Consider the following 13,124-nt stretch of genomic DNA (forward strand, 5'->3'; position numbering starts at 1 on the left):
AATCGTGAATGCTTAGTTAAAGACAAAAAAAAACTGCAGATGCTTGAATCCAAGGAAGGATAATACCCCAAACGTTGACTGCTCCTTTCCTCCAGATGCTGCCTGGCCTGCTGTGTTCTTCCAGCCTCCTGTTTGTCTACTGTGAATGCTGAGCTGATCTGGCAGCATCTGCGGAGAGAAAGCAGAGTTAATGTTTTGAGTACAGACTTCTGGAGAGTCACTGGACTCGACATGAACTCTGTTTTCTCTCAACAGATTCTGCCACACTTGCTGAGTTTCTCCAGCATTTTGTTTTTTTCTTACAGGCATTCAAAAATTAGTGAATAAATCTCCCTTTCTACAGGTTAAGGTTTCTTGTCCAGTTGGCATAACTATGATGGGTGTCTGAAACCTTTTCTTTTACTGACTGCTTAAATGCTTTAAGAACAATCACATTGATTTTCCATATCTTTTAACTTTAAGCAGTTTTTTGCTGGTTGAGTTTTCTTCTAAGCCATTCAGCTCTTTAGGAGAGCCAGTACACACACAATAAGCCACATGGTCTCCTCCTTTTGTGTTTGTGGTTTTGCTAATTTTGGATAGCACTTAAAACTTCTTTTAATTAGAAGCTTACAGGGAAACAACTTTGAATGAAAATAAATTTAATTGGAAATAGCATTACATGAGGAGACACACTATTACATTTGAACTACCTTGAATTTAACCTTGGCCTCATTCTGTCATTCTCCTGACTGCCAGAGAAAAACCTAATTCAGAGTGAATGAATAATCTCCGTACGATTGCCAGGCAGCAGATGCTGAATGCAGTTTTACAGTATTGATGCAGTCTTCCTGTTAAAGTAGTTCTGAGCTGACTTGTCCCATGGATCGCTAAGGAATACTATTACTGCTGTTGTGGTTGAAGTCATTTACTAATTGCCCCAATGGAATATTGAGCTACTAAAATATTTCCAAATAGTTTAATTTATATGGATAATTATTTAGGTCTGTCGTTTTACGTTGAATAAACTTGCCACACCTTATTAATTGTCAAGAATTTAATGGCACAATCAAACATAGCTTAAGCTTAATGCTAATTATTTCATTTTAGAGAATTCCAAAGCATTGAATAATTTTAAAACTGAACAGAAAGTGGACTGCATTACAGTGATCCTATTTTTCATTGTACTGTGTAAATAATAGCTATTTTATAAAGTATGTGCAATAACAATTTATTACATAAAACCATTTCGGTGATTATTTCTAGCTAAGTATGTAGAATGTTGACGTAGTAGTCTCATTTGTTAGTTTATTGCTTAAAAATAATTTAAATGCATAATCCACAGATCCTTTATATAACTGATGGATGTTAAAGTGAACATTTTGGGGTCAAATTAAATATTCTGTAATGTAAGAAGCTGATGTATCTTCAAGTATCAATTCACATTTCATTAGAAAATTTTGCTGTTTCACAGGTTTTGACTTTGGTTTAGTTTCCCTTCTTGTACAACTAAGTAATCAAGCTGAGCTCACGCTAGCACATGAATGGCATTTGTCATGAAAGGCCAGAGGGAAATGCATTCTGGGAATGGTTACTGAGATTGATTCATTGTGTTTAAGTTCAGTTTTAGTATGTAGATAGCAGGTGGATGCCGTTTGTAGCCAAAGGCCCTTTTGGGTGTGAAAGATTGGTAGACATGCTAAGCAGCTGTCCAAGGTGAAATCACAGCATAAATTGCCTTTGTTCAGTTAACAGAAGCAAATGTTTCATTTTGACATTAACGATTTTGTTTAAAATAGTTCATTCCATAATGAAAGTTTGTTACCCAAATATGAAAACAATTAGTTTGTCCCTGTTCCTGGAATACGGTGATTGCCTATTAATGTATTTGAAGTGATAAGGCTCTGCAAAAGTAATTATTCTTCAAGTTAGCAAACATCTGTAATTTTCTATTCATCTTCTATACAGATGCAAGACAAAAGTCTACCAAGATAATCTTCCAGACACGAGTGTTGTCATTGTTTTTCATAATGAAGCCTGGAGCACGCTGCTTCGCACAATTCACAGTGTTATCATTCGTTCACCGAAAAGGTTACTGACTGAGATTATCCTTGTGGATGATGACAGCGAAAGAGGTAAAAGCAATCTTTGATCCATTACAGTAAATATTGTGCTGAGAAATATCATTATTAAATCAAAGATAAAAATATTGTTCATTCAATAATTCAAGTAAGCTTTGACAGATGAGCTAATGTTTATTCTTGTTATATTTGAGTCTATTTATTAATTAACAAAAAGTGAAGGATAGTGTTTGTTGTGCATGGTTCTGTTTTTGCTACCTCTTCAGTTGAAGTTAAGATGCAAGTCTGATAACCATGCAATATGATTAACCCTCAGTGTGATCCCTTGAATCCATTTTGCTTCAGTTTATCTCATGGTAATAATGATGCATGCTACATTAGCATAGATGTTTTGCTAGCCACCAACAGATTTTGACGGACTAACTGGATATGCAGCAATTTCAAATAGGAGATCTGCAATGCTAACGCTGTACCCAAAGTTGATCATGCTGTGAAGTGGATGGAAGCTGAACTACGAGGCTTCAATTCAGTTGTAACAGATGTACCATATGGGCTACCATTTCATGGCTAATTTCTGAAAGGATTAGATTGCCATATGGATCCTTTGAAGGCAAGGGAATGGTGGGATGCTTTGGTGCTGAAACTTAGAAACTCACTGAGAGTATACTCATGCCAGAGTGTATCAGAAGATGTGTGACTGGCAGCTTAGTCTGAGCAGTAGAGACCAACAGAATCTTGCTTTCAAATAAAGCAAAATCTGCAGACCATCTCAACCACAGTCTGTCAGTGACAGTTACTGTCACTTCTGTTTTTAATTTCAATGCGTGGGGCAATTGTAGGCTTCTACACATAACTGCGGACATTGCATTAAGCAAGTTACAGGGGCATTTTAATGTAGACCTTGCAAATGCAGCATATTTACATGTTCACAACCAGGAGAAAAATGATTGAGCAGTAAACATATATAGAGTGACAGAATTTCCCTAAGGTGCAAAGAGTTGCCGTTTGTGTGATGCGGTCAATCATCAGCAGTAATCAATTCCAGTTACTCAATGTGCAGCTTATTAATGCTTGGCAATATTTCATAATTGACCCCAATCAACCTCGATGACATACGCAGATGGAAATTTGTCTGTGAAAAATTTTTGACTTAAAAGACTACCAAGCAGCTACAATGTAGACCTGAACCAAAAGGTACGCTTGTTGAAAACTGATTCCTGCTGGAGTCACTGTGTGCACCATGCACTTCTCGTTTTTGCAACAGACAAGCAAGGGTGTATGATGTTACCGGCATCTGGACTTCTGCTCAAACCATTAGGTATTAAGATTATACTTAACTTGCAACAGCTAATTTGAGACGAAAATGCTGTAATCTGCACCTTTTTTGGTGCTGGATGGACAACAGGACCCCATGTCCTCTTGTCCACGTTTGCAGACATTAGAGAACGTGGGCCTTCATGTGCTCCCATTCAGAGGCACAGCACATTATCTGACCCTACTGGAATAGATATGTGGGAGAACAGTATGATCATCAAAGCCCCACATGATGTTCATTGATAAGCTTCTTCCTTTGTCAAATGGTAGAGAGTCTTTTCTCTCATGACACTTGAGATACCAATGGCAAAAGTCAAAGTATTTTTCAGCCCTTAGGGCCAACATTATGAGGAGCCTTCTGAAGAAGTCCCAATTGGTGACATACATATCACCCTGAGTGTCAGACTTGGATGACAATTTGTCCACATAAAGTTTCTTTGAACCGTGATGAACATTTGATGTGACTGCAAGTGAGGCCGTAGGGAAAGGTGCAGTGGAGCTAGCAGCAGTAACGGGGCTTATGGTAGTAATTGAATTGCAGCATTAAAAATCTACAATTATTACATACTTCTCATGACCTCAGCAATAGTATCTACCTGGGATTTGCAACATTTCTTCCTTGTTTGATCTAGACAGTGCAGGATTGGGCATATTTCACTCAGTGTCTTCCTTTTGACACAAAAGCATATATTGAAAGTTTATCTTTGACATGACAAACTAAAACATAGAAATCAACACCGAATGACTGATAACAAATATGTGATAATGTGTAGCAAGCAATTAGATTCTGCTTAAGACTTTTAATCAGGTGATTTCATGTGATGGGGTTAGCGAGAAACTGGGAAAGTAGTTCAATAGTCTTTACTCACAAGATCTGTTGAGTTGATACTTGCTGATCAGAAGGTTTCTTCTGGGCTTTCCACCTTGGAATGTTTCCACTGGTTTTCAAGAGGAACAGAGTGGCTGGGTCACTTATAAAATGTCTTTGATTTATCAAATAAAAGTTACAGCTTACAACAACTGTTGAAGGGAAGAGAAATTATTCTCTTCAGGTTTAAGAGATAATGGGAGCTGCAGATGCTGGAGAATCCAAGATAATAAAATGTGAGGCTGGATGAACACAGCAGGCCAAGCAGCATCTCAGGAGCACAAAAGCTGACGTTTCGGGCCTAGACCCTTCTTCAGAGAGGGGGATGGGGTGAGGGTTCTGGAATAAATAGGGAGAGAGGGGGAGGCGGACCGAAGATGGAGAGAAAAGAAGATAGGTGGAGAGAGTATAGGTGGGGAGGTAGGGAGGGGATAGGTCAGTCCAGGGAAGACGGACAGGTCAAGGAGGTGGGATGAGGTTAGTAGGTAGGAGATGGGGGTGTGGCTTGGGGTGGGAGGAAGGGATGGGTGTGAGGAAGAACAGGTTAGGGTGGCAGAGACAGGTTGGACTGGTTTTGGGATGCAGTGGGTGGAGGGGAAGATCTGGGCTGGTTGTGTGTGTCTTCGGTCCGCCTCCCCCTCTCTCCCTATTTATTCCAGAACCCTCACCCCATCCCCCTCTCTGAAGGGTCTAGGCCCGAAACGTCAGCTTTTGTGCTCCTGAGATGCTGCTTGGCCTGCTCTCTTCAGGTTTAAAGTAGGTTTGACAACAGAGAACAGAGAGACAATATCTGAGCTGATGGAGATCTGGTAATTTCTCTGGAGCTTGTTCCTTGCTCCAAACTTTTCAGTTGCCCGAGAACCAATCACACAGTTGTTGGCTTGCAAAAGGCCTCGGCCATTGATAACTGATCACTAGTCCATAGACCTATCAACTTGTTGACAAGCAAAGCTCCATCTGAATTTAGAGCCCTTCAGCCTTGTGCAGAATGTAATTGCTCATCTGTAAGTTGAATTTCGATTACAGATGTTCGAACCGCTGTTTACATGATGCTTGCCACGAGTGACAGATTACTTGCTTTTGGAAACATGCAGCCATCCTTACAAAACATTCGTTTTAAAACAGCTGTTTCTGATTTCAGTGCACCATTTTAAAAACACAAAAATAAAAATAATATGGTCTTAAAATGTCTTATACAGAAACTACCCAATCTATTCCAGCCAAGTCGTCCCTCGTGTTTGCACTTTCCTTTAGCTTTAGGTTTAAGATGTAAGCTTTGATTTGGACCTTCACATTGAATTCTTCACTGCCATAGAATTGGGTTAGGGTCAACTTTCCCCTCTCAATGAGATTAATTTTTAACCATTTCTCATTGCACAAAAACATATATCGAATAACCTGCTCCCGAGGTGTTTCTTCAAAGTACCGTTCTATAATTTCACCTTTTTACACACACTCCAGGAATTCATCTGATACAGTACTATTGCAATTTTAATTTACCTTGTTGATATGTTATTTAAGTCACCCATGGATATCCCAATATCTTTGTCTGCATTCTAATTTCTTGTTTAATGTTACCACTGTTTGGAGGCCTATAGTGAACACTCATGTTTACTGCCTCTTGTTGCTGCTCAGCTTAGCCCAGACTGATTCTACATCAAGATTTCCTGCATCAATAACCTTTCTCACTATTGGCATGGTTTCATCTTTCAATAACAATATCATCTGGCCTCCCTTTTCACTTGGTCTTACTGATCTCCCTAAAGATTGATTACCTTGGTAATTTCAGCTCTCACTTCACAGCCATGTCACTGTAATCATTGTTGTATCATACCAGTACACAACTATTTGTCTTGTTATTTCATTTATTATATTGCAAATGCTCCATTCATTCAGATGTGGTACCTTCAGACATGCTCATTGAAACTTTTATATATCTTTCTCTGTAACAAGCCCTATTTGCTGCTAGCCCTTGTCTCCTTTGCTTTCTACTTTTGTTCTACTTTTCTATCTTCGACTTCTATTCTTTGTTTCCCTCACTGTTGTCTCCCTGCTCAGGTTCCTGTCCCTTTGCCAATCTATTTTGAATCCTTCCACACTGTGTATTAGCAAGCACCAGTGTGTGGGTATCAGTCTGGCTTCTACTGGAGGTGCACAGAACACAGACCAGGAGATCCTAATCACTCACTGCATAGAACCGTTCTTTTTCATATTCTTTTGCCAATTGGTGTACTCTGATGGAAGGTTGGAAAATTGAATGGAACAGCTTTTGCTTATCTACTCTGTCCAAACCCTTGATAACTTTAAACAAATCTATCAAAATTCCTGTCAACCTTCTCTGAAGAACAATCCCAGCTTTGCCACATCTTTCTTTGTAAGTGAGGTCTCTTATCTTTGGAACTATTCTAATAATTGTTTTCTTCACCCTCTCCCATGCTTTCCTATCCTTCTGACAGCATGGTGCCTAAAATTGGACACAATACTGCAGGTGAGGTGGAGGGAGTATTTTAATAAATTTTGCCATAACTTCTTTCTTTTCAATTTCTTCGTCTTGATTTATAAAGTCCTGGATGCTGTTGTCTTATTAACTGCTATTTCATTTATCCTGTGATCTAGAATTTATGCACATGTACCCCCAGGTTTTCTGCTGGTTTCTGTTGAGAATTGTATTCTTTATTTCACCTTTTCTCTTTCTTCCTACCAAACTGTATAACTTCATACTTCTCTGCATAAAGTTTCAGCTGCCACATATGCAGCCATTCCACTGACCTGTTGGCATCTTGTTGAAGTTTTTAATTCTCACCTCACAGTTCACAGTAGTCTACATTTTGAGGCATCTGCAAATTTAGGATTCATGCCCTACGTAAAGGTTTTTGAAAATAATTTGAAAGTTAGCCTTCTCTGTCTTAAAATATTTGTAGGCCGACATTATTACATCAGGTTCTTAAATACCTAAGAATAAACTCCAAACCAAGTGAGACTTTTGAGTCAATCTAATGTTAATAATTAGACTAAGGCAAAGCAAAAGTTTGTTAGTTCTGGGGTTGGCTAAGTTTGTATTTCTATCAATACTCTAAGTGCAAAATGAAGAAAGACTTCTGACTAATGGGTATCCCAAAATATTTTCTGACCAAGAAGTACTTCTGAGTGTAGTCATTATTGTAAAGTAGGAAACCTGACAGCCAATTTAAGTAAAGGGTGTGATATTGTTTGAACAGTAAAAATTGGCGACAGCCAGGATAAGTCCTCATCAAACTTCATCTTTAAATGTGCATATTTCTACTTGTATTTTTCTTTATCTTTTATCCTTGTGGACGCTGCTGTCAAGGCTAGCATTTATTGCCACCCTAATTGCACTTGAACTGAATCGCTTGCTAAGCCATTTCAGAAGGTATTTAAGAATTAGCTACGCTGATATGTCACATGTAGGCCACAGCCAGTAAGTAAAGTACATTAATTTAAAAGTACATTAGTGAGCCACTTTTATTTGCTGAAATCCATGATGCTTTCATGATCATGTCACTAGCAATATGTTCTAGTTATACGCATTGAATTTAAATTTCACCAGTACATGTCCGGTGATCATTCGCCCGAGTCACTAGATTACTGATCCAGTGACATTATTACTATGCTTTTGTCTCCCCTTACCAAAAAGGCAGATTTCTGGTACTAATGAAGTTAATGATCATGTCTAAATCCATTGTAATAATGGTGAATATTTAAGTATGTATTCCGTTGCATGAAAAGCGATAATATAACTATACTATCAGAATCATAGAATGCTTGCAGCATGGAAACAGGCCATTCAGCCCATCGAGTTCACACTGAACCTCCGAAAAGAATCGTGCCTAGACCCACCCTCTACATTCCCCACACTCGACAATATGGGCAATTTAGCATAGACAATCCACCTAATCTACACATCTTTGGATTGTGAAAGGAAAAGCAGAGCACCCGGATGAAACCCATGCAAACACGGGAAGAATGTGCTAACTACACACAGACAGTCGCCCAAGGCTGGGTTCGATCCTGAGTCCCTGATGCTGTGAGGTACTGGTGCTAATCACTGAGCCACTGTGCTGCCCGAGATGTTGCTTTCTGTTGAAAGTCACATATAGTTGTAAGACAGACAGTGTCAGTTTCTGATCTCACTATATTTGCTAATGGAAGATAATCTTGTTAACACTGAGGTGTGCCTTTGGAAAAATGGAGAAGACATACCATTCTCTCAATTTTATCATGATATCACAACTGTCATCTGTACTTTTTCTTTGTGTGATCCACCAGTTTAATTCAACTATAGACAATTCTGATGTGGAACTTAGAGAACTATGCTTGCATTTTTCTTGTTAGGAGTGAAGGCTTTAATATGTAAATAATTTGTAAACATTGGTAGATTAATATAACTTACTGTAAATAAAACTTGCATTTATTGAAACTCCATTCAAGACACTTGCTGCAAACATTTTTGACAATTTGCTCCATAGTTTTATTGTAGCTTGAATATCATCACAGTTTAGGTCATGTTTTTAATCCTCAAATCGTTCTACTTTATCCTCATTTGAAGCAAATTAAGGAACAGATGGAATTCTTGCTAAGCAGCTTTCAGTGAATAATCCTTCGAGTATGTCTCGTGTAGACAAATATTTAATTGAATATCACACTGATTTGAAATAATCGTTTTTGTAGAAATCATTTTATTTTGGCATTTGTATACTCCTGATTAATTTATTGTCATTGCATTTTGACCAATTTACATGAACACATCTTTTGGAGCATGAATGATTTGATTGAGACTCAAGTGAGCAATGCCAAGATTTAAATTACATCTGATGATAAAAGTGATATGTGTTTAACCAATTGCTGTTAAAGTAACTGTAATATTGAACAAGGCAACAGGCTAGAAACACATAGAGAAAATACTTCATTTGTGCTCAGGATTAGAACGATAAGATAGTAACTAACAAGAGACAGAAATCAAATCAGGAAGAATCATAGTCACACAGCATAGAAATAGATCCATCTGTCCAACTCAGCCATGCCAACCAGATTTCCTAAACTAAGCTTGTCCAATTTGCCTGTGTTTGGCCCGCATCCCTCTAAACCTTTCCTATTCATGTACCTGTCCAAATTTGTTTTTAATGTAATGGCACCTGAATTAAACAATTCTTCTGACTGCTCATTCTATATATGCCCACCCTCAGTGAAAAAGTTGTCCCTTAGGACCCTTTTAAATGTTTCCTGTCTCACCTTATATCTGTGCTTAAATCTAGTTTTGGATTCCCCCACCCTAGGGAAAAGTGCTTGGCTCTTCACCCTATCCGTGCCCCTCATGATTTTCTAAACCTCTCTTTAAGTCATCCCTCAGCCTCCGACGCTGCAAGGAAAATAGCTCCAGCCTTATCAGCCTCTCTCTGTTGCTCAAACCCTTGGACCCTGGCAACATCCATGTAAATCTTTTCTGTACCTTTTCAGGTTTAACAACACCTGTCCTATAGCAGGGCAAAATGAGTTGCAAGCAGTATTCCAAACTTGGTCTAACCAGTGTTCTGTACAACCACAATGTGACATCCCATTTCTTTACACAATGCACTGACTGATAAAGTGTACCAAATGTCTTTGTCACCAAATCCTGCCCCCTGCACAATCTCCTCAGCCACGCATTGACCTGCTCTATCCTCCTATTCATACTCTCACTAGCACATGGCACCAGGAGTCATCCAGATATTGCTGTCCTTGAGGGGACCTACTTTTTAACCTCCTGCCTAATTTCCTATATTCTGTCTTTAGAAACTCATCCCTTTCTCTTTCTGTAGCATGGTACCCAATGTATACAATGATATCCTGCTGGTTACTCTTCCCTTTGAGAATATACTATGCCATCTCTGAGACATCCCTGACCCTGGCACCAGGGAGACAACACACCATTCTGATGTCTCGCTGTCAGGTGCAGAAATGTCTATCCGTGGTCCTGATGACTAGAGAGGTCCCTATCACAATTGATCACTTGGAACCTGACATACCCCTCATTACAAGTAGAGCCAGTCTCAGTACCAGAAGCCTGGCAGTCAGTATGACATTCCCATGAGAGTCCATCATCTCCCTACATTTTCCATAACAGCATATTTTTTTGAGATGGGAATAGGCACAGGACAGTCCTGCGCCACCTGCCTACCCCTCCTACCTGTGTTAGGGGTAATCCATCTACCTGATCTGTTTTTTTCCTACCTTCCTGAAACTTCCATCCACCACACCCCTCGTTCCTGTGAATTCTTGATTGTCTTTAACTACCACAGCAACAAATTCATAGTTAATTAACAACTCCAGACACAGATGGCCCACTGGTTACTAACTCCAAAGCGAGAAACCCAAACACTCAATAACTAACATCAAAACTTAGATATCTACAAATGTCAGTTTAAACCACAGTAGTTTAGGTGCCTGAAACAAGGGGGCTCCTGATCACAATTTTTTGTCCTTCATGTTCTGTTATCCTTAATATACAATTAATTTGCCAGATCCTTTTCTGTTGTTTTGGCAGAGACTGTATGTTTATACCCTCTAAATATCTGGCCAGTAAACAAAGACCATAGTTTGGTGATGTGTTCAAATCCTACCACAGAAGCTGGTGAACTTTAATTGTGTCAAATTAATAAATTTGGAAGACAAAGTAAATTTTCAGATTGGTGCCCATTAAACTACTGAGCACAGTTCTTAAAATACGTGAAAACATTAGAAATGGGAGCAGGAGTATGTTGTATGGCCCTGGATACTTCCTGTGTCACTTAAGAAGACTGTGACTAATCCTGAACCTCAGCTGTATTTTTTCCCTTATCCTTCTTGGTTCACAAGAGTCCAAAAATCTGCTAGTATCAACTTTGAAGTTACCGAGCAATTGAAAATTCGTAGCCCTCTGAGATAGAGAATTCCAAAAATCTGCAAAGCTCTTGAATGAAAAGTATATTCCTAATTTCAGTCTGAAAATTCTGACATTTAATTCTGAGATTATGACTCCTAGTTCTAGACTCCACAATCACAGATTGTTGGTAGCTTTCTCATCTCTTGAGTCAAATATGGTGGGTTGAAGTCTCCATTACTCGAGCATGAAAATCAAAGCTCTCACTTGAATACATAACTGCAGTGCTGCATTGTTGATGCTGCCAAGTTTAAAATGTTATGATAAACCAAAGCTCTGCCTCCTCTATTAGCTGTTCATGGAAAAAATGTCATGGTTCTATTTTGAAGAAGAGCAGAGAGTTTGTACCTTATGCCTGGGCCAGAATTTAACCTTCAATTGACATTTCAAATGCAGATGATCTGTTCATTATCATAGTTTTATTGGTGGGATTTTGCTGCATACAAATTGTATATCATGTTTTGTACATTGCAACAGTGATTATATTGAAAAATGATTATTGGTTCTAAAGCAGTTTGGAATGTCCAGTGAACTTGGAAAGCATTGTATGAATACCAGCTCTCTTTTGTATTTGACTATTTGTTTTCCTTCTTGTCAAATTGAATAAGCCCACACTTTGCACTGTTAGCCACCATTGTATCTCCTGTTTGTAACTTTTCTGAATCCCTTTGGAGAGTCTGTGTCACACTTTCACTTTATTCTTATATCATCAACAACCTTGAATGCATTATATTTAGTGCTTGCTGCTAAACTGTTAATATTGACAATAAATAGGTAAAGCCCCGGCATTTATCCTCATCCAGTAATAATCCTAAAAATAAGATGTTTATTTAAAATGAAGCATTTATTTCTACGTTTTCTGTCAATTAAACCAGATTTTAGCTGTATGAGAGTAGAACTCTAACGATACTTAGGTACTAGCCAATGCCTACCCTGTAGTTAGAATACTGCCCATCTAGCTTGGACGTTGAAGCCACAGACAGTATAAAGTGACTTCAAGATCAGGAAAATAGGTAAGAGAAATTTAGCATTTGGTTTTGATAGTTTAAGTTGAAGTAAATGAACATCTAAGGATGTTTAAGTAACATACTGAAACCAGCTGAAAATTCAGTGAGGAAAGGTCCTCAGTATATTTATTCTTTACTCCCTCATAGGATTTGAGTGCACTGGCAACGCTAACATTTGTTGCCCATCTTTACTGGCCTTGAGATGAAGGAGAGCCAGGAGAGATTTTTAGGTTAACATTTTATTACTGTGGGCTTTGAAGCACCACAGTCTGCAAAGGCCTCAGCATTGAGCCCTGTGAATCCCCACTGGGAACAGACTTCCAGAAACAGCATTGCCCTTCTGCCATCTCCTGCCTCCTGCCTGTCAGCCAAATTTAGCTCCAATATGCTACTTTGCTTTGCATCTCAGGGGCAGTTAATTTCATGACCAGTCTGCCTTGAGGATCCTTACCATAAAACCTTTCTAAGGTCTATGTCAAATGCATTATTCTTACTAACACTCCTGGTTATCTCCTCACACATGGCATCAAATTTGTCGAGCAAAACCTTGCCATAACAAAACTATGCTGATTGTCCCTCATTAATCTGTGACCAAAGAGGATTTAGAAATTGCTGTCAAGGCCCCTGATTTTTGCTCCAATGCTCCATCAGCAGCCTAGAATACATATCATCTGGTTTATGTACTTTTAAGGCTGCTAAACCCACTAGTACCTTGTCTCTCTCTATGTTAATGTCTTGTCATATTTCACAGTTCTCCACCCTGATATCTATATTTACTTTGTCTTTTTCCATTGTGAAGGGAGATGCTGTGTATCCTTTGAGGATTGTACTTGTGTTTGTCTACACACAGACTATTGACATTCCAGGGCATGTTGATATAAAAAAGGAGGTGCTATTGGGGTGTTCTGAAAAGCATTAGGATAGATAAATTCCCAGGACCTGACAGGATCTAGCCTAGA

General features: G+C 38.8%; 1 protein-coding gene across 7 annotated transcripts in view; it reads left to right on the forward strand.

Annotated features, from left to right (window-relative positions):
- The window catches only part of galnt13 (UDP-N-acetyl-alpha-D-galactosamine:polypeptide N-acetylgalactosaminyltransferase 13), a 406,679-nt gene that overhangs the window by 191,955 nt on the left and 201,600 nt on the right, over window positions 1-13,124 (forward strand). For all 7 annotated transcript variants that reach the window (XM_048533834.2, XM_048533835.2, XM_048533836.2 and 4 more), the window contains exon 4: window positions 1,948-2,114. In XM_048533834.2, coding sequence (XP_048389791.2) covers window positions 1,948-2,114 — 167 coding nt within the window. The remainder of the gene's footprint in view (window positions 1-1,947; window positions 2,115-13,124) is intronic.

This window comes from Stegostoma tigrinum, chromosome 7 (genome assembly GCF_030684315.1).
Source record: "Stegostoma tigrinum isolate sSteTig4 chromosome 7, sSteTig4.hap1, whole genome shotgun sequence".
Lineage (NCBI taxonomy): Eukaryota > Metazoa > Chordata > Chondrichthyes > Orectolobiformes > Stegostomatidae > Stegostoma > Stegostoma tigrinum.